Raw genomic sequence first — 21,319 nt, forward strand, 5'->3', positions numbered from 1 at the left:
CACTTGAGGGAAGGGGAAGGTTAGGGGGAGTCTTTCTGGGGTGCTGAGGGGCACTGGCCCCTGACAGGGGCTGTAGCCCATTCCTGGGCAGGTGGAGCCTGTGCTGGGGCAGAGGCGAAGAGGCCGCCCTTGCAGTCCAGCCCAGGCTGTGGGGGCAGCACAAGGGCCCTGGGGACCCGGGCAGGGGGCGTGTGGGGGCTGATATCTGGGGTGAGGGGGTCCTTTCTCCCTGGGGCGCATCGGGGTCCCTCTGCTCGGGAGTCTGGAGGCAGCAGGTGTTGTCAGCTCTTAAGTCCCTGACTTTCCGTGCTGGTCCCGCAGCCGCGGGCTGGGAGGTGGGGGCTGAGAGGGAAAGTGAAACCAAGAAAAGGCCGGGAGCAGCGCGGAAGTGCAGTGCAGTCGCCCCCCAGGCGTCTCTCTCCCTCCTCTCCTGTCCGCTCCCCCCTCCCGCCGCCTCTCCTGCAGCGTGGCCGCCCCCGCGGGCTCCATGGTGAAGGTCAGATTCAGGCCCCTGTCGAGGGAGAAGCCCTGCTGCGACCTCTCCGCGGGCGCTAAGAAGAAAGGCCTGTGCGTGGGTGTCTGCAACCTGGTGATCATCGCGGTGGCCTTTGTCATCTGGGGCGCGTGGCCGAGGAAGGAGAGTGTTTCTGACAATGCTGTGGAGAGTTTCTCCGAGAAGGTCCTGCGGCGATGCTTAGACTACGCCCCTCCCCCGGGTGCCCCGCTCAGGTAGGTGGCACCTCAGGCACCTCGGGCACCTCTGGGCACTTCGGGCAGCGCTGGGCTCGCGCGGGCACAAGGTGTGAATGGCCCGAAACGAAGTATTTTGTGTCCGGGGTCCGGGGAGAAGCCCTTGGGCCGGGCCGGGCGGGCAGAGCGGGGTCCGGGCTGAGGACCCCGCGCCCCGGGAAGCCCCTGGGCCGGCCCTGCGCACAGCCGCCGCCCCCGCGGGACCCGCCTCGGGGCCGGGCCGGGAGCAGCCCCCGCAGGTCCCCCGCACCCCCGGGCCCCGACCCCGCTGCGGGTGCGTCTCGGGGCGGGGCCGCGGGGCTCGCGTCTCAGGGGGTGAGCAAGCGCCCCCCGGTGCCCGCCGGGCCCGCCTGGAAGCGCAGGGAGGGCGCAGGGGACCCGGGGCGGGGCGCGGGGGGTGCGGTGGGGGGGGGCAGGGGCGCTGGATCGCGGAGGGGGTTTCCTCAGGAACACAAACCAGCCACCCCACGGTTGGGCGCCCCGAAATCTGTGACCGGGAAACAGGGACACTTGAGACATCAGCCCCAGAACCTGGACAGACCCTGGGAAGGAGCAGCACCATGTGGCTCCAGGAAACCTCCAGAGGGTTCCTCATGACCCCCTCAGCGAGCTGCTCATCTGCCCCAGAGACCCTCCCGCTGGGCTGGTTTCCCTTCCCAGGGCTTGTCTCCCCCCAGAACCCCTTTTTGAGGTGGTGCTGGCAGGGAACAAGCAGGGAGTGAAAGCTCCTGGGGGGTTCTCTGTTGTAACAGACCCCAGAGGTCTTACCTGCACCTTGTTGGCCTCCAGAGTGTCCAGTCCTCACAGGTGTTTACTTGCAGGTAACTGAGGACTCCATGGAGGGAGGAAGCAGGGTGGGGTGTTCCTCCTGTCATCTTCAGAGTATCCCTAAATCAAATGTCACCCAATGTAACAGTGAAGTAAAGGGAGTGGGGGGAGCAAAGCGTGTGCGGGAGAGAAATGCCTCTAGTTCAAAATGGTCAAGAGGCTGCGAAGACCAGTTCTCCAGGAGTCATTTCTAGAAACTGCCATCACCAGCCCCTCCCCTCCTCTGGGCCTCCTCAGCCTGGAGCCCCAGCTTGAGCTCCCCAGGGATTCCCTCCCTCTCAGGAGAGAGCCCCCAGCTGTGGATGGAGCCACAGGCACCAGACCCCGTGTCAAGGAGCGGCCCCTCCACTCTCACCTGAGGTCAGCAGCTCACAGTGTGTGTTGTCCGTTCATCCTGGGCAGCTCGCACGGGCTGTGAGGGGAGCACCCACGGGGCGCGCGGGAACCACGGGGCGCTATGATGGTGTCATGATGCCTGTTCGGAGGAAACAGTAATGAAATGTTTAATTACAGTAATTAAATGTCAGCCATCCATTGTACCCACCATGTTTGAGATTCTTGTGCAGAAGGGGGTGCTGTTAATAATTATGCTGAGTCAAAGGCTTCTAGGGGATCAGGTTCACTTTATCTGTGGGTTTGTCAAGGCTTAAACCTTGGAATTATACTCAGTGAATAAGTTACAAGGAACCTGCATGTTTTCTGTGAGCCAAGACAATCTGCCTGTAGGACTTGACAGCAAGAAAATTCATGGAAAAAGTATGAGTGACCCCTCAATATCTAAGTACTTTTAGGGGTGTGGACATACAGTGTGAGAGTTTCCTGGGGGGGAGGGCCAGAGGGCCAGCATATTAGGAGGGTGATGGTGCTGCACGATGGGGACCTGATGTGTGTGTTATTTGCGGGACGAGTGTGGGTTAGAGAGTGGGGACAGCACAGAGTTATGAAGCCTGAAGTAGCCTGACAAGTATAAAATGGATTGAATCACCAAAACATGGCTAGTTGTCCAGCTTCGTGTAAGACTTTAACCCTTCCTACCCTCCCCCCTCCACCCCAGCCACTTATCTCCCACTGGGAACAGGGGTGCCCTCTTCAGGGGTAGCACCCGCAAGGCTCCGGGTGGGATCTCCGTGGATTTAGGCACTTGGATAAGGAGGGTCCTGGAGCCCTCAGTGGCTTTTCAGGCTTTAATGCTCTTTCTTTGCCCATTGTTGGGGGCAAGGCTGAAGGCTGGCAAGGCAGGAGGCTGGGGGTTTGGTGGGCCAGGTGGCTGGCAGGGCTTCCAGGCCCCAGTGAATCTTTTTTTTTTTTTTAATTTAGTTATTTATACAAGAACCCGAGTACAGGCCAGATGCGTGAGAGGGTGAGAGGGATGCAGGGAGGGTGAGAGGATTCACCAGAGACAGAGTGGGGAACAGAACAGGCAGACTGAATGCTGAGGGGAGCAGGGGCGAGATAGGAGAGGTCTGCTCGCCATGCAGAACCCTCCCTGGCCGGCTGGGATACAACCGGCGCTGTAGAAGCTGTGGACAGCTTCACAGCACTGGGCTCAATTGCCTGCACCACCAGGGGAGCCCCCCCCCTCAATTGCCTGCACCACCAGGGGAGCCCCCCCCCCCCCCCCCCCGCAGTGAATCTTTACTCTTTCACTGTGGACTCTCTCTGGCTTCTCTCCTGGTCTCTTCCTCTCATAGCTGCTCCGCTGGAGCCGCCTCTTCTTACCCCTTCTCCTGGCACTGAAGGTCACCGCCCTTACATCCATGGTGTCCAGGCCCAGGTGTGCACACTTATGCCTGCACCATGCTCCAGGTGCCCACATCAGGCACACTTGCCCACGCCCACGCTCCCAAGTGCCTCCTGCATTCAAGGCCTCAGGTGACAGCCACAGATGCCAGCAGCGTGAAAACCTGACTCGTTCACTCACCTTACATCTGGTCTTCACCTTTCTGGGGCAGAGACAGCCCCTCTGCAGGTCTCAGGACCTCATGCTGGTAGGAGCTGCCTCCCTCTGGGGAACGCGCCATGATTCTACACCTCCTGCAGGGGGCAGCATTGTTCAGCAGTGAGCAGTGTGAGGTTGCTCTGCTACTCAAATGATTTGGCTTTGGGCAAGTTGATCTCTGAGCCTCTGTAGCTCCAAATCAGGGATATGGCAGGTTGCCCCTCCCCCAGCCCCCAAAAGCTAGTGTGAGATTAAACAGGACAAGTGAAGCCCTTGGTAGAGTCCCTTCCTCTTCCATTGCTTCTCACCATGGGCACTGCTGCCACCCTGGTCCAGACCACACTGGCACTTATCGGGATTACTGGTCTACCTCCTCTGTCTTTTCCCTCCTTTGGACTAGGCTCAGCAGAACAATCAGAAAAGTCAAAATCTTTGGACACCTGGAGACAACCTACCTGGTAGGTCAGAGGTAGAGAGAAGAGGTGAGAAATGAACAGAAGGGAATGACTCACTGGACAATAGGTGAGTCTGTGGGGACGAGCAGAGTGGTAGAAAGAGAAAGGACGTGCCCCAGATCTTGAACCCTAATATCTGCACTCAGTCTGGACTAATTGTCACTGAGACAAAGGGGAAGCTCTAGAGGACTAAGACTCTAGCTCTCCATGAAACATTCTTATTAATATAATAGGTTAAGTCTTCCCCAAACTGCTCCTAGACCTTTTGCCTGTCAGTTTCTCAGAACTGGCAAGTTCTTTTCTGTTTCAGAACCTTTGCACGGCCTCCCCTGCTGTGTGGTGTCCCCTCCTCATCGCTGTCTCAGCGAGGAAGACCTCTCTGGGAGACCTTTCCTGACCACTCTCCCGAAAGTGGTCATTGATCCCGTCTTCTCCTCTTGTTCCCCCTCCATTTATTTCCTGCTTGCTTATTACCATAATCCGCACTTATTTTGTTCCCTTATTTGTTGATTTGTTTACTATCTGGTTCTACAGAGAGTGAGCTCCACAAGGACAGGGGACTTATAGGGTCAGGAGAATAATGTTCCTCACATAGAAGTGTTGTATATGTGAAGTAATTGGTGCTAGTCAATGTTCCTCAATGTGATTTTCCGGGTAATTATGCTCCAAAATTATATTTGACAACCAGTGCTGGCAAGGATATGGAGAAAAAGTAACTCTTCTATACTGCTGGTGGGAACGTAATCTAGTCCAGCCCTTGTGGAAAGCAGTATGGAGATGTCTCAAAGATTAATTATGGACCTGCCGTACTACCCCGTCATTCCACTCCTCAGCATGTATGCAGAAAATTCAAAAAAACTTATGGAAAGGAAACTTGCTCTCCCATGTTGACTGCAGTGCTGTTTACTATAGCTAATTATAGAAACAACTTAAGTGCCCCAAACAGAGGAGTGGATCAAGAAGATGTGATAGATACACACAATGGAATATTACTCTGTGATCAAAAAGCATAAACTCATGACATTTGCAGCAACATGGTAGAGCTACAAGAGGTCAAGTTAAATGAAATAAGTCATAAGAAGAAAGATAAATACTGGATGGTGTCACTAGAGAAACTAAACTAAGAGTCAGAAAAAGACAAGCTTTAAAACTAACCCTTGAAAGCTGACTCTGCAACTGAAGCAGCCAGAGAGGGAGAGATGGGAGATGAAAACAAACAGGGAAGGGGGCACGATGGACTCTGGGTGATTTGGTGGTGGGTACACTATGGTAGGGGCATCCAAAGATTGCCTCCATTAAAATTAAATTTAAAAAAGTTTGAAATCTAATTACTCATGTTTTTTTGTCTGTGTTTTATCTCACAGAGGAGATAAAGACTGCAAAAAGATAGAGGAGGCTTTCAGGAACGCGGTTGCTTCTAAGGACCCTTGCCACTTTAGCTCAGAAGACTATCAACCAGTAATGAAGCTGGTGAATCAACATATACCTTGCAACAAGGTAATCAGGGTCATAGATCTCAAAACCCTAGGTGGAGTCCGTGGCATCTCACCTTGCCTCAGGTTTCATGCCTTTATTAATGCCATTGTTCTGAGGCCTGTTATCAGGACCCACTGATCATTTTGACAGAGCTGGGCCTCTCTGCACAGCTGGGGCTTTATCTACCCTGGATTCTTGTTGTTTGTTTATCAATGTCTTCATGAAAAGTGGTTTCCTTTTCCTGGATACCTGAAGTTGCTCTATCTCAATTGCCCCATCTTTCCATCCGTCAGGCATCTGCAGTGTCAGCACATGTCATGTCTGTTACATCAGGCAGGATCATCACTACATCCATCCAGATGACAAGTCAGCATTTAAGGGGGAAATTCAGTGAGCCCCAAATCTTCAGCCCCATCCACCGTTAGAAGCTGGAGCTATTGCAGAGTCCCCCGGGCCCAAGACAGCACGTGGGGGTGAGGGGGGTGAATGACCAGGCTGTGATTTCTTTGCATTGTCCCTCTGAACCCCGGCCTCCCAGGAGCTCTGGGATCATTGTTGCCCATTTCCATATGGGGAAGGTGAGGTTAGCGATGCTCTGGTGTCCAAGGCCAGGCAGACAGTGAATGGTGACGCTTCCTAAGGCCGTGGGACTCCCGGCCTGGGCTTCCCAGCCCACCCTCCCCTGCCTGCTCTTCAGAACCCACAGGTCCCTGGAGTAGACGACTGCTCTGAAATTTGATTCTCCGTGTGCTTTCAGGGGGCCTTGAAGAAAACTCGCTGCATTGGTTCATTCCTTGTGTGTGTGAAGAGGGCAGACTGGGGAAAGAAACAGAGAGGCTGGACCTCTAAGCATCAAGGAGCTCATCTCCCAGAAATAGCCGGTAGACAAAAGGGCTTGCTGATCCTTCAGGAACTCTGAATCTCCTGATGCCTCCTCCAGATGGTTCCCATCTCAGATTTGTTACAAGATTTTGCTTAGTATGAGCAAAATAATGAATTCATTTCACATGGTGACCTAGAGCACACGCACACATGTGCACATACATGCACAAGGGTTCTCACCCACCCTTTCACACCCAAGTGAGTAAGACACACAACAACTACCCTTACTGTGTAGGATTTACTCTGAAAATTTCTATGCTTTTCTTTCATTTAAAATATGTGGATTTTTAACAGGGGAAGGAAGAGCACAAGGGACTATGTGACTTGGTGGTGGGAATTTTACGGGGTCTACACTGAGAGGTGAAAGCAGACATTGTACAAAAATGAACAGTGATGTAAAAAATATGTAATATAATGAAAAAAATGAAATTGTGGATTTTTAAAATTTACTGCATGTTTCTCAACGGGCGGTGTGTTTATTCTTAGGTCCTTTTTTGGAGCAAAACAAAAGAACTGGCACATAGTTACCAGGGGGAGCTGCTCACCCTGGAGGACATGCTCCTGGGCCACATTGTTGATGGCCTCACGTGGTGTGGAGACAGAAAGACTTCAGGTGAGGGACCGATTTGGCCATTTTCAGGGTGAAGAAGCTCTGGCTCTGCCAGGGGCCCCAATCAATGTGCTGGAACGAGTCCTAGGGACCCCACCTGATACCACTTTCCCTTCACGGACAGCTCAGTTCGGTGGAGCTTTGCCTGCTTTGGCCCTCAAATGTGTTGTAAAAATTGACTTCGGGCTTTGGGGTGCCCCTGTTCCTTGAGTATCTCCTCTGGGAGGACAGACATAGCCGGCTTCTGAATAGTTGGTGTTTTCTTTCTGTAAGGACAGCGTTTAGGGCGAAAGAATTCTACAGCAGGGTGAGGACCAGGGCGGGACCCAGATGAAGTCCTCCTTCCACAGGGCAGCTGGAGCGCGTTGGGGTGTGGATCCTTGTGTCTCTGTCACCTTGCAGGGCAGCAGCACTGGGAGAGGCGCAGGAAAGAGGAGAGACAACTCAGAGTCCAAGGAGAGAGAGACACACACACAAAGAGGGGCTCACACCTCTGTATGTGCAGCCCATGCCCCCCAAAGCATCTCACATTTATGGGGTATCAGGCTCAGGGAAGGTGGGCAGGTCCGTGGAGGAATGGGGGTGGTGCGGAGGTGGATTGGGGATGCAGAAATGTCTGGCACGACTAGGGAGGAGCAGTGACTAGGGCTCCATTTGAGCTGCTGATCAAACCTCCCTCTCTCTAGACCTTGTGACCCTTGACTTCCTGTCCAGGTGGTCGAGCTGGTTGGGCTCACCTGGCCATAATGTCTGCTGCTGTGTTCAGCAGATGCTGGTTTTCCCGTATGTTCCTCATCCCAAGGCTTTTGTCCTGGTGAGGGGCCTCCTGCCTGACTCTACATTTTAGTTTGACCAGCAGCAGGAACTCTGGGACCAAGACTACATCCCGAGAACAAGGGGGCTGGGGAAACCTTAGGTCTCAGCCACTTTTCAGTGTCTCCATATCTTCCCAGAAAGACCCAAACACCTTGATATGAGAAGGTGTTTTCTCCTCAGGAAACCTTACTGAGGGCCACACCAGCCTCCCCTAGTGTGCTGCGGGCCACCCCAACCCAAGTTTCTCTGGTTTATTTGAAGATACTAGATCACATGATCGCTGGAGGTGGGAACTTCTGTTATCTCTGTGTACTTAGGACTAACACAGTAAGTGTTTGTGCAGTCAAAAGCAGTGGAGAAAATGGAAATGTGTGTGTGTGTGTCTGTGTGTGTGTATATATATATATATACATACACACACGCATATATATAATTACATATTAGACTATTATTTAGCCGTAAAGGAAGAAAATCCTGTCCTCCATAACAGCGTGTGTCAGTCGGAGGGCATCATGCTAATGAAAGATGCCAGACAGAGAAAGATAAATACTGCATGACATCACATGTGAAGTCTGACAAAACAGAAACATGAAGTTAGTAAAAACAGAGTCAAAATGCAGCAGGGGCTGGAAGGTGGAGGGGCTAGGGAGGGGCTGGTGAAAGGGAACCAACTGCGCGTTACAGGATAAAGAAGGTCTGAGCGTCTGTGTGCAGCGAGGTGATGACACTTGATAACACTGTGTTATGTGATTGAAATTGGCAAAGGGAGAAGGTCTTAGATGTTCTCATGAAAACAGAAACATTCATTTTAGGTGATGCATGTGCTAGTCAACTTGATGGGGAATCTTCTCACAATATATACAGATATCAAGTCATCAGGTTTTATAATCTAAATATGTTATGACTTTGTCTGTTATACATCAATAAAGGGAAATATTTGTCATTCATGCAAATATCCTTACGCTAAGCAACACAGAAATTTTCTTCATGTTCTTCACAACTCTCTAATGGTGGAACTTGTCTAGATGGGGCAGGGGGTGTAGACATTTTACTCAGGGGGTCTGGAAGCTAAGGGTGTGGGGAGAGGGAGGAGGGGAGGAGAGCTGTCAACAATAGTATGTTGGCAGGAGACAGAGCAACAGGTGGCCAGAGGCCCCCTGAGGGCCTAGTTTCACACCTAAGTCTTCCTGGAAGTGGGATGAGCCTGGGGCTGCTCTGCCAGGTGAGCTTTTGCCAATTTCCCAGCATGAAGACTCAGAACTGGTCACTGTGCTCCCCTTGGGCCCAGAGGGCAAGGTAAGGATCTGGAAGGGATTTGAGGGCACTATTGAAATGGGCGGAGATGTGTCCATTTTCTTTTTTTTTTTTTTTTAAATATTAAATTTTATTTTTATATTCCCCCATACAATTGCAAACGCCCCATTCTGACCCCAATCCTTCCCCTCCCGCCCCCCACCCCCAAAAAGTGTCTCTGGTTCATAGTTTTTTGTTGATTTTGATTTTCACTTTCTTATATTCATTTTCCTGGTCCCTTATTTAAGTTTTCTAGATTCCTGCTATGAGTGAGACCATCCGGTATTTTTCTTTTTCTTTTTGGCTTATTTCGCTGAGCATGATCCCTTCCAGCGCCATCCATGTTGCTGCAAATTGCATGTGTTTATCTTTTTTGAATGCTGAGTAATATTCCATGGTATATATGTACCACATCTTCTTGATCCAGTCATCTATTTTTGGGCATTTGGGCTGTTTCCAAAGCTTAGCTATTGTAAACAGTGCTGCTATAAACATAGGAGTGCAGGTGCTCTTTGGAATGGATGTTTCTGTGTCCTTTGGGTAAATACCTAGGAGTGGAATTGCTGGATCATATGGAAGCTCTATGTTTAGTAGGTCCAGAAATCTCCACACAGCTCTCCATAGTGGTTGGACCAGTTTGCACTCCCACCAACAGTGCACAAGAGTTCCTTTTTCTCCACATCCTCGCCAACATTTGTTGTTGCTAGTTTTTTTAATATGTGCCATTCTCACTGGTGTGAGATGGTATCTCATGGTAGTTTTGATTTGCATTTCCCTGATTACAAGTGATGTTGAACATTTTTTCATATGTCTGTTGGCCATTTGCATTTCCTCTTCAGAGAAGTTTCTTTTTAGCTCTTCTGCCCATTTTTTGACTGGATTATTTTCTTTGTTGTTGCTGAGTCTCATCAGCTCTTTGCAGATTTTTGTGATCAGTCCTTTATCATTAGTGTTGGGTGCAAAAATGTTCTCCCAGTTGGTGGGGTTTCTCTTTGTTTTTGTTATTGTCTCTTTTGCTGTGCAGAAGCTCTTTAATTTGATGTAGTCCCAGCTGTTTATCTTTCTCTTCACTATCACTGCTTTGGGTGATGTGTCTGTAAAGATGTCTTTGATGTGCAAATCCCGTAGTGTTTCGCCTATATTTCCTTCTATGTATTTTATGGTTTCAGGTCTTATGTCTAGTTCTTTAATCCATTTTGAGTTGATTTTTGTGTATGGTGTGAGGTAGTGGTCAAGCTTCATTCTTTTGCATGTAGCGACCCAGTTTTCCCAGCACCATTTATTGAACAAACTTTCTTTGCTCCAATGCATAGTCTTTGCTCCTTTGTCAAAGATTAGTTGACCATAAATCTGTGGGTTTATTTCTGGATTTTCTATTCGATTCCATTGGTCTGTATGTCTGTTCTTGTTCCAATACCATGCAGTTTTGATGATTATGGCTTTGTAGTATAGTTTGAAGTCTGGGAGTGTGATGCCTCCATTTCCTTCTTTTTTTTTCAGTAGAGCTTTGGCTATTCGGGGTTTTTGGTGATTACATATGAATTTCATCAATAATTGTTCTATTTCTTTGAAGAATGCCATAGAGATTTTGATTGGAATAGCATTGAATCTGTATATTGCTTTTGGTAGGATGGCCATTTTAATAATGTTTATTCTTCCAATCCATGAGCAGGGGATGTCTTTCCATTTCTTTGTGTCTTCTTCTATTTCTTTTAACAGTGTTTTATAGTTTTCTTTGTATAGGTCCTTTACCTCTTTTGTTAGATTTATTCCCAAATATTTGATTTTTTTTGTTTCGATAATAAAAGGGGTGGTTTTTTTGATTTCTTCTTCTTCAGATTTATTGTTTGTGTATAGGAAGGCTACTGACTTTTGCGTGTTGATTTTGTATCCTGCCACTTTACTGAATTGATTGATGAGTTGAATTAGTTTTTCTGTGGAGATTTTGGGGTTCTCTATGTATATTATCATATCATCTGCAAATAGTGATAGTTTGACTTCTTCTTTTCCTATTTGGATTCCTTGGATGTCTTTCTCTTGTCTTATTGCTCTGGCTAGGACTTCCAGTATTATATTGAAAAGCAGTGGTGAGAGTGGACATCCTTGTCTTGTTCCAGATCTTAATGGAATTGCTTTCAGCTTTTCACCATTGAGAATGATACTGGCTGTTGGCTTGTCATAGATGGCCTTTATGATGTTGAGGTATGTTCCTTGTATCCCAAGAATTTCAAGGGCTTTTATCATGAATGGGTGTTGCACTTTGTCGAAAGCTTTCTCAGCATCTATTGATATTATCATATGGTTTTTATATTTCTTTTTGTTGATGTGTTGGATAACGTTGATTGATTTTCGGATGTTAAACCATCCTTGTGCCCCTGGAATGAATCCAACTTGGTCGTGGTGAATTATCTTATGGATACATTGTTGGATTCTGATAGCTAAAATTTTATTGAGGATTTTTGCATCAGTGTTCATTAGGGAGATTGGCCTATAGTTTTCCTTTTTTGTGTTGTCCTTATTCGGTTTTGGTATTAGTGTAATATTGGCTTCATAGAACGTGTTTGGTATTGTCCCTTCCTTCTCAATTTTTTGGAAGAGTTTGTGAAGGATAGGCACTAATTCGTCTCTGAATGTTTGGTAGAATTCATTTGTAAATCCATCAGGTCCTGGGCTTTTGTTTTTGGGGAGGTTTTTGATTACCATTTCAATTTCGCTGCTTGTAATTGGTCTGTTTAGGTGTTCTATTTCTTCTTTATCTAGCTTTGGGTGATTGTAGAGTTGTAGGAATTTGTCCATCTCTAGATTGTTGAACTTGTTTCCATATAACTGTTCATAGTAGTTACTGATTATTCTTTTGATTTCTGCTGTGTCCGTTGTGAGTTCTCCTCTTTCATTTATGATTCTGTGTATTTGTGCTTTCTCCCTTTTTTCCTTTGTGAGCCTGGCTAGGGGTTTGTCTATTTTATTTATTTTTTCAAAGAACCAGCTCTTGGTTTCATTGATCTTTTGGATTGTTTTTTTAGTTTCAATTTCATTTATTTCTGCTTTGGTTTTTATTATTTCTTTTCTTCTACTGGTTCTGGGGTTTTTTTGTTGTTCTTTTTCTAGATCTTTGAGCTTCGAGATTAGGTTGTTTCTTTGAGTTCTTTCTTGTTTTTTGATGTGAGCTTCTATTGCTATATATTTTCCTCTTATTACTGCTTTTGCTGCATCCCATACATTTAGGATATTGGTGTCCTCCTTGTCATTCAATTCAAAGAATTTTTTAATTTCTTCTTTGATCTCCTCGTTAGTCCAGTGGTCTTCCAGTAATGTGGCTTTTAATCTCCATGAGGTAGGATAGTTCCTTGCCTTCTTTTTATGATTTATTTCTAGTTTGATGCCTTCGTGGTCAGAAAAGATGGTTGGTATGATTTCAATCTTGGTGTATCTGTTGATGTTTGTCTTGTGCCCCAGTATGTGATCGATCCTGGAGAATGATCCGTGTGCGCTTGAGAAAAATGTGTACTCCGTTTTTTTTGGGTTTAGTGTTCTATAGATGTCTGTTAAGCCCAAATGCTCTAGGTCCTTATTTAGAGCTTTAGTTTCTTTACTTATTTTTTGTCTTGTTGATCTATCCATTGTTGATAGTGGTGTGTTGAAGTCTCCCACTACATATGTGTTTTCTCTGATGTCTGTTTTCAGAGAGGACAACAGTTGTCTGATATATTTTGGTGCTCTTTCGTTTGGTGAGTATATGTTAATGAGTGTTATTTCTTCTTGAAGTATTGTCCCCTTAATCATAATGTAGTGACCATTGGGGTCTCTTTTTATTTTTTTGAGTTTGAAGTCTGTTTTATCTGATATAAGTATAGCTGTTCCTGCTTTCTTTTTTGGCCCATTTGCTTGTAGGATTGTTTTCCATCCTTTGACTTTGAGCCTATTTTTATCTTTTGTAGCTAAATGTGTTTCCTGGAGACAGCAAAAGGTTGGGTTTTGTTTCTTAATCCAGGCTGCAACTCTGTGTCTTTTTATTGAAGAGTTTAGTCCATTTACATTTAGAGTTAATATTGATATGTTAGCATCTGTATTTGCCATTATGTTTGTCTTTCCTTTGATTTTATTTATTTATTCTTTTAATAACTTTTTTTTTTTGGTCTTCTTTCGTTGTTATTCGTCCCTCTGAGGTTCTGGCTTTAGGATTCCTTGTAGTATTTTTTGGAGTGGGGGTTTAGTCGCAATGAAATTCCGGAGTTTCTCTTTGTCTGGGAAGGTCCATATTCTTTCTTCATGGAGGAAAGAGAGCTTTGCGGGATAGAGTATTCTTGGTTGGCATCTGTTTTCTTGGAGTCTGTTGACTATGTCCCTCCACTCTCTCCTTGCCCGTAGTGTTTCTTCAGAGAAGTCTGATGTCAGCCTGATTGGTTTTCCTTTGAATGTTATCTGTTTCTTCCCTCTTGTCAGCTTCATTATTTTTTCCTTGTCCTGGATTCTTGGGAGCTTTACTATTATGTGTCTTGCTGTGTTTTTCCTTTCGTCGTGGAAGTTTGGTGTTCTTCTTGCTTCTTGTATATCAATTTTCAGCTCCTTCTTCTCATTTGGGAAGTTCTCTTCAATTATATCCATGAATATTTTCTCTGTTCCTACATCTCTCTCCTCTCCTTCTGGAATTCCTATAACTCTTATATTTCCTTTCCTCATGGAGTCAGATAGTTCCCGAAGTCTTTCTTCATTCTTTTTCCTTCGTACTTCTCTTTCCTTTTCTGTTTTGGTTCTTTTTATTTCTGTGTCTTCAAGATTACTTATTCGTTCTTCCATTTCATCTATTCTGCTTTCATTGCTTTTCCCAGAGTTCTTTAGTTCCTCCATTAATTCTTTGATCTCCTGCATTTCTCTTACTTCCCTCTTTAGGGACTCAATTTCCTTCTTCTGATCTATCACTTTTTTAATCATGGCAATTTTAAATTCTCTTTCTGGAAGGCTCAGAAGTTCTTCCAAGTTGCTGTCGTTGCAATCTGGGGAGTGGTTTTTTTTTGTGGTGTGCTTCTTTCCTGAGGAGTTTTTAGGTTGCGTGTGGTTCTTCTACTCCCTACTGTCTGTTTTCTAATTTGTCGTATGCGTTGGGACACTGTGTTGCTCGGACTGACTGACATCTTGGGTGAACTTCTCCGCTCCCCTCTGGCTCTTCCAGGAGCCATCTCTGTCTTCTGGGGGAGCTTTCTGCTGGTTTTAGGCAGTTTTTACTGAAGAAATGTCCCTGTTCTCAAATGGCGAAGCGGGATGCAGTCCCTGCGCCTCCGGTTTCAGGCACACTCTTCTGCGCACCCGGTCTGCCCCGGACGTGGGTGCCTGCTCCCTCTGTGGGCTCAGACTGCTGGTCGGAAGGGGCCTGGCGTGGAATAACTTCCCGGCTGGCCACTGGGTCCTCCAGAAACCTTCTGCCCTTTTCAAGCAGTCTTAAGAAATGTCCTGTTTTATAGGGTGTTAGTGACTTTTTTTTTCCTGGTCGCTAGGTGGCGCCAGAGATCTCTCCTATTGTCCTTGGGGGGCTGTTTTTCGCCTCCCCCCACCCCGTGGGACAGAGAACAGAGCGGGAATGGTAGGGTACACCTCAACAGCTTTGGGGTGCTGTGTCTGCCTTGTGCCCCACCGTTGTGGAGAAACCACGCCCCGAATTTTCGTGCCCCGGGTCTCAGTTCAAAGCCCTCAGTTCCAGGACGCGGGCTGTAGCCCAGTTCAGTGGCGCGGGAATGGCGCCTTTTGCACCTGCTCCCGTGCCTGGGCGCCTGGTCCTGCTTACTCAGGGAGGGACCTTCACCTCAGTGAGGACCTCCGTGCGTCTCCCCGCAAGCCTAGGTCGTCTCCCCGCAAGCCTAGGTCGCAGGCGCGGGGACCTGGGCAGCCGCGATCCAGGTCTGCACTTGCTTTTCAAGCTCCCCGAGCGCGCCGCTTTTCCGCGCAGGCTTACCGGCAGCCCGGGCTGTGTGCACGTCTCCCGGGGTCTTTGTTCTTCTCTAATGGCGCCCGGAGCCGTTCGCTCGCCGCCGCGGCGGATCCTGCAGGGTTCGCCTCAGCTCCCGTTCACGGGGTGTGGTGGCTGCAATAGTTCCTTTCCACTCACGGTCCCGCTTGCTGCGTCGTTTGTTCTTGTGGGCCGTTTTGGTTTGTTGTTTCCTCCTCTCTGCCGGTCGGAGAGTGCCGCCTCTGTGGGCGGGGGAGGGGAGCAGGGTTCTGCGCTTCCCTCCCTTCTAGTCCTCTTTTATGGCCAGTTTCTTCTTCGGGCAGTTCGCTGGCGTCACCCGTTTATCTTCCGTGTCCCGGTTCTCACTGGGACCTGCCGCTTTTCCTCCCTATTAACTTTTTTTTAATGGGAGATCTTACTCGCAGGGTCTCCTCGCCGCCATGTTGCTCCGCCCCTCTGATGTGTCCATTTTCTTCCTCCTCCTCAGCAGTGAGAAAATGTCTCCACCAGCTGGAAGAGCCGGGGGAGAATGGAGCTAAATTATACTCTTTTCCATTTCATTTACTTTCTGTAAAATATGTCTTTTAGAAGTGCAGCTTGACTCTTGTCCAGAAGAGAGCAACACCTGCCCTCATCCTGCTGCAGGTGTATTCTGGAACGTGTCATCCAAATGGGTAAGCACCAGCAGTGAAATTCTAGAATTCTGGAGACCAAAGAACTTAAAGGTCAATGGTTGGATTTCATTCTTTTTGGATCACAGGGCCTTTTAGGAAAATCTATTTAGGATTCAATCTTTCTTGAGTAAAACTTTCATAAGACTGTGCCAAAAGATTTTCACATATAGCTTTGGAGTTTCATGGAGGGTCCAGGCCCCCAGTTGAAGAGAATCCCTGGGCCCATCCATCCATTCTTTGACTTTGGCTGCCAGGACACTCAGGCTGGTTTAATTGTCTGATCCAGGTGTTGGCCAATGTGGATTCTGAACAATCTTGTATTTATTTTTTTCCCCTGAACAATCTTAAGAGTGCACATTACAGACCATGTATGTGCCAGGCTCCATCCTTAGCTGTCCCATGGATTAAAACCTTTCTCACAAGAACCCTACGAAGTAGGTCCATGCATGTCATACATGGTTTACAGGTGACAGCTGGGAGGTCCAGGTAAATTAACTATCTGCTAAAAGTACAGGGTAAGTCACATATGTTAGTCTTGGAGCTAGGAACACAGTCCTTTGTCACAGAGTGACCTAGGACACTCTACCGTTACCAAACAACCAGCTTCCTGCCCTATTACAGGGGAGAATTGGGGTGTAGGCTGGGGACACAGTGGTGAAAGAATTCTGAGACAAAGCAGGGAACAGAAAGAGTTAAGGGGTGAAACAAAGAGTTAAGGGAAGCAGCAGGTGAGACAGAAGACTTGGTCTGCTGTGCAGGGAGGGTCTCGGGGTGCTGTTCACACTCCAGGTATCACTGATTGGGCAGGGTCCTGTTTTGGGTGTGTCCTGACTCATACCTGGATCATGCATAAGGGATCAATTTCATGACAGCAGAGGGCTCTCAAGAGCCCTCAGTGCTGGTGGTTAAGCTCCTCACCATAATATGATATTGTTAGATCATATGAAGGATGTGGCATGCTGGTAGGTTCTGGGGGTCCTGGTGAGCCTCCTGGGAGAAGCATGTCAGTGGCTTTGTTTCGTTCCTTTTGAATCCCCAGGCCTAGCAAAGATGCCAGCTAAATGTTTGTTGCATGATAAACTACAATTGCTTCCTTAATAATCTGCATCTGTTCATTTCTCTTTGGGCCTGTCCAGGGCTCAGTGTCACCTTCTCTCCTACCTCCCTCCTCTTGGCTCCCCCAATTCCCCATCGCTGAACTCCCACTAATGAAATGCGCAGTGTCTACACTGCAGGTCCCAGGAAGTGTTCTCTTCCTTCCCCAGTAAGTTCCCCTCAGTCTCTACACTTCCGGCTTCTGGACCCTAATTTAGCTCCCATGGGAACAATGACATTGACCTTCATTGTTCAGACACAAATTGGAGCCACTCCTTCCAGAATTCCCATGTGAAGCGAAATTCCTCCAGTCTCTGGGCTCGACAATCACAGACCTGACTTCACTGAGCTAGACCCACGCAGGTTATTTCATGTTTCACCAGCTGAAGCTGAGAGCTGTTTTGGATGGAAGTATGGTGGGGATGTGATGATGTTTGCATGCGGAGGGATGGTGAGGTTCTGTTTCGTTTTTCAGTTTGCAGAAAACGCCTGTGGACAGGTTCGTGTGATACTCAATGGGTCCCTCAGTCATCCCTTCAGCAGGAACAGGTACACGATTTCTTGTCATCCTGTTTCTGTGGTCAGCATAGCCGCGTATTGGATTGTTTGTCTCTAAGAGATTATGATTTTTGGTTTAAGTCAGAACAGAAAATTTGGACTCAAAAGGTGAAAGTTGTGTCTTCTATGGAGATCTTTGCCTTCCTTGTTGGTACTTTTGTTCAGCTTCTCATTTGCATCAGCCCTGAAGTGGTCCTTGCTGCATGTCTCCTCCGCCTCCTGACCTTTGTGATTTTCTTCAATGTCTCTCATGACCTTCCATCTGTCCATTCCCCCTCTTTGTTCACACTGTTGCCCCCACTTCACCTTTTTTAACTTCTCTGTCCCTGAAGATGTGATCTGACTTCTCTCTGCTCCATGAATAGTATGTGAATCATTATTGATGTGCAGAATTGGCTTTTTGTTTTGAGAACTTTATTCAGAGGTCAAGCTGAATGAATAAAATGGGTGTTTCTAATGCAAATTATGGGTCAGTGTCAGAGAGTAGGTTCTAACCAGTGGCCTCCTGCCTGCTGTGCTTTGACAGGCACTAGGATGCTGGGTTCAGTTTGGGGTTTGGAGCTTATGATGGCTTTTTTTTATCTCTTTTATCTCAGTACTTTTGGAAGTGTGGAAGCCCTTAATTTGCCTTCAAAAGTTTACAAACTACAAGCCTGGGTGATCCACGAAGAACCTGTCAGGTATCTGTTGCTGCTTTGGACTCATTCATTCTCAGGGTGATTTTAGGAACTGAGCCATAAAAGTATCCATAGTCACAAGAATGTTGAGAACAGACTGGGGCAGGGATGGATGGGGAGTCACTCTCCCCTCAACCCAGCCCAACCACTCTCTCTTCCTTTCCTCTCCATAATAGACACCCACCTAGTTCCCACCTTCTGCTCCCCTACAGCTGGGAGCCCTTAGAAGCTACTTCTGCTTCACTCTTTACTCTGAGACTGGCCCAGGGCCTGCCTGCTCCTTAGAAGAAACTAAGAGATTCAAGAAATGTCCTTGAGATCTTGTTATTTTAACACTTGCCTTTTTCTTTTCCAGGGACACGTGCTCAGGCTCTTCCATAAATGACCTGAAATCGGTTTTAAGAGAAAACATTGAATTTACTTGCAAGGATATGGACAGGTAATTGATTATTTTCTTGAGGCAGGAATGGCATCTTAATATTTGTAGGCATTTTCTCTCTGCCCCCGTGAGGGCTGCATGAATAAAGCGAAAGTGGCTTCAAATATCCTGAATCATCTTAGAAGCATTCCTTTTCCACAGTAGTAATTTCTTAAAGAATAGGATGCTTTCTTTCCCTCTTTCCCTGAGTATATTCTTTTGTGGGATCTCTGGTCACCACACTGGTGAGGATGGGGGATCCACACTTCAAGCCACTGTGCCATTGGCCTTAGCAATGGGATAGAGATATACCTGCGTATTCAGAAGCCCATGGATGCTAGTAGCTATTCTGAGGATCCTTCTTTACCTTTAACTAAATCAAATTTAACTCTAATTTAATGAATGACCTTGCTCCCCCTCTACCCCCCTCCTCCACTTGCCAGCCCCTCCCTCTGGGCCCTGGTGCTTTGTTTTCTTATTTTTATGGAAATGAGAGTCATTCACCAGCTAGATCCTGCCTGGGGTTTGCTCTGCGCAGAGGAGGTGAGGTCCTCTTGCTGATGGCTCCCAGCCTTCTTCCAGAGTCTGGAAACACTGCCTTTTCTGAGGCTTTGACTCAACATTCTCTCAAGAAGCTCCTGAGGAGAAGGGAGCAGGTCATCAACAGATAACTTGGGGACCCTTGTCTCAGGGTGCTGCTTTTGCTGTTCCTTGCTCATCAGTTGGCGTTCAAGCCGAGAGCTGTGATGTGTGAGAGCCGGGAGGTCATTTTTATCCCCACACTGTCATCAAACTCCCTTCGCAGTATTTACTTCTCACTTCACAACTGAAATGAAAAAAAAAAAAAAAAAATGGGCCATGCTTTAAGTCAGTCACTCCTGACTCGGCCGTTCTCTCTGTTTTCAGGAGATGGGGTGGGTGCTGTGTGGTCCATGGATTCTTTAGTTAATAATGAAAGGGCTTCTTTCATTGGCAAGTTGAACCAGACCCTTTATTGAACTGCCTCTTGATCTCCATATTTGTTTTCTTGTCACAGGGAGACGTTTATTCAATGTGTGGAAAATCCTGAGGGCTCACAATGCAAATCTGTAGTATGAGACAGTGCCGTGATCGGTTCAGCTCTTGGCACTCTTGCTGTCCATCACCATGCCTGCCTCGGAGACACACTAGTGGGGAGCTGAGGATTTGAGGGGAGCTGCTGTCATTGTGTCAACACCGGAGAAGGAAACTTTTCTCCCCAGTGTTAACATAGTTTTTGTTTTGATGTCCTAATATTCAAGAAAAAATCATTGTATAATTGTATAATGAAAATGTTAAGTTATTTTAGTGAATGTTTATATGAAGGGTTTATTTTGTGTATCTGTGGGCAGCCTCCTTTATAAAAATGAGCACATTTTTCAATATGGTTCATATTGGTACTGTCAAGTCAAGAAAGACAAATACCCAAGCTTTCCAGAAAATGTTACATTCCGCATGAACAGCCTTGTATCAGGGTCCATTTTGAACCCTTTAGGATCTATTGATAGTCAAACTATAAATGCCACAATTATGGTCATGCTGGGAAAAGTATTCTGTCGTGTATGAGCTACCAAGTTGCTTGGTGCGCGACACCATGAGATTGATATTATTATCTTCCATTTGTCAGATGAGAAAATGGAAGTTCACAGAGATTCTATCATTTGCCTAATGTCATACATTTAGTTCAAGGTAGAGGATGATTTTGAACTCGGGTCTGTGGGACTCCAAAGCACATGTGCTCTCTATTTTGAGGACTAAACCATAAAACTTAACGTGCCTTATGTTTTCCACCAGTAAGTGCCGGTTAGATCAATTACAATAAAACCTAGAATGTGATTTTTCTGAATGACTTGAAAACGTACTTTCCCCTCCTTGTCCTCTTCCTCATGGCTCATGTTTTGCTTGGCAGTGCACATTCGTTCCTGACACTGCAGTTTATGCTTCTCTCTTTTTTCTTGATCAGTCTTATTTGGAGATGATCAGTTTTTTCTACTCATTCAAAGGAGCAAGCTTTAGCTTTTTAAATTGGTTTTGAATCTTCTCCGTATTAGTAGAGGTGTAGAAATTCATCCTTAGTTCCTTGAGCTTTCTTTATTCAACTTACTGCAATGGAAGCTTAAATCTTAGATTTTTTGGTCATTTTTTTCTTTTCTGATACATACATTCGGTTCAATAAAATTTTCTCTGAGTGCTGCTCTGGCTCCAATGTTTAAGATTTGACATGTCTTCATTATCATTCAGTCAAAATATTTTCTAATTTCATTGTTTAGAAATGTGTTGCTTAATTTTCAAAGTTGGAGATTTTCTTGGTTTTTAAAAGCAGATGTGTTGAATGAAGATTTGACAAGTAAATTGGTACTCCCTTGGATAACTGCTTGGATTATTAAGAATTGCACACATTTTGGAGTCAGGCACTTCTGCGTTCCTATTTTGGGGTCACTCTATGACCGTGAGAGGATTACCTACTGCCCCTGAGCTCGAGCTTCCCTGCCACTCAAGTGAGAATTATAATTAATCCCATGTAAGTGTGGAGAGGACTAAAAAGATGACAACAATGAACAGTCTAGCACAGTCAATCTAGTCAGATGTACTTCCAAGACACACACCGTCCCCAGGGTCCACGTAAGCCTCAGCTCACAATGGAGTCTTCAAATCCCCAAAACCTCCAATTCAGAGGCTCTTGAAGCTTCTTCTTGTTTTGCAGAACCCTCCTCCCAAGAACCTCGGCCTCCTTGTTTCTGTGGGTTCCCTGAGGAGTGTCCCATCTGTGCACACAGAGGCTGCCCGGAGCCCTGTGGTCCCTCAGGATTTTCCTTTCCTGCTCAATCCCCACTAATGATGGGTACCAAAGAAGCTGTGGGCTACACAGCACCCACTTGGCCCTTCAGA

At 46.8% G+C, this 21,319-nt stretch overlaps 1 protein-coding gene across 1 annotated transcript; it reads left to right on the forward strand.

Moving 5' to 3' along the window:
* The first annotated feature begins 373 nt into the window (after positions 1-373).
* LOC119260628 (ADP-ribosyl cyclase/cyclic ADP-ribose hydrolase 1-like) lies at positions 374-20,652 on the forward strand. Its single transcript, XM_037529613.2, has 8 exons — positions 374-729; positions 5,337-5,469; positions 6,817-6,943; positions 15,579-15,664; positions 17,235-17,308; positions 17,914-17,997; positions 18,350-18,433; positions 19,449-20,652. The coding sequence occupies exons 1-8, from the start codon at positions 488-490 to the stop codon at positions 19,507-19,509; spliced, it is 891 nt and encodes a 296-aa protein (XP_037385510.1). The 5' UTR covers positions 374-487; the 3' UTR covers positions 19,510-20,652.
* Positions 20,653-21,319: the final 667 nt, after the last annotated feature.

Source organism: Talpa occidentalis, unplaced genomic scaffold (assembly GCF_014898055.3).
Source record: "Talpa occidentalis isolate TD23 unplaced genomic scaffold, MPIMG_talOcc4v2.1 talOcc4.6, whole genome shotgun sequence".
NCBI classification, from domain to species: domain Eukaryota; kingdom Metazoa; phylum Chordata; class Mammalia; order Eulipotyphla; family Talpidae; genus Talpa; species Talpa occidentalis.

Bases quoted from the DNA above. Each gene is read 5' to 3' on its own strand.
- LOC119260628 (XM_037529613.2), top strand. From the start codon at position 488: ATGGTGAAGGTCAGATTCAGGCCCCTGTCGAGGGAGAAGCCCTGCTGC. The intron at 17,998-18,349 runs GTATCTGTTGCT...TTTCTTTTCCAG, and splicing joins ATCCACGAAGAACCTGTCAG to GGACACGTGCTCAGGCTCTT. The intron at 18,434-19,448 runs GTAATTGATTAT...TTCTTGTCACAG, and splicing joins ACTTGCAAGGATATGGACAG to GGAGACGTTTATTCAATGTG.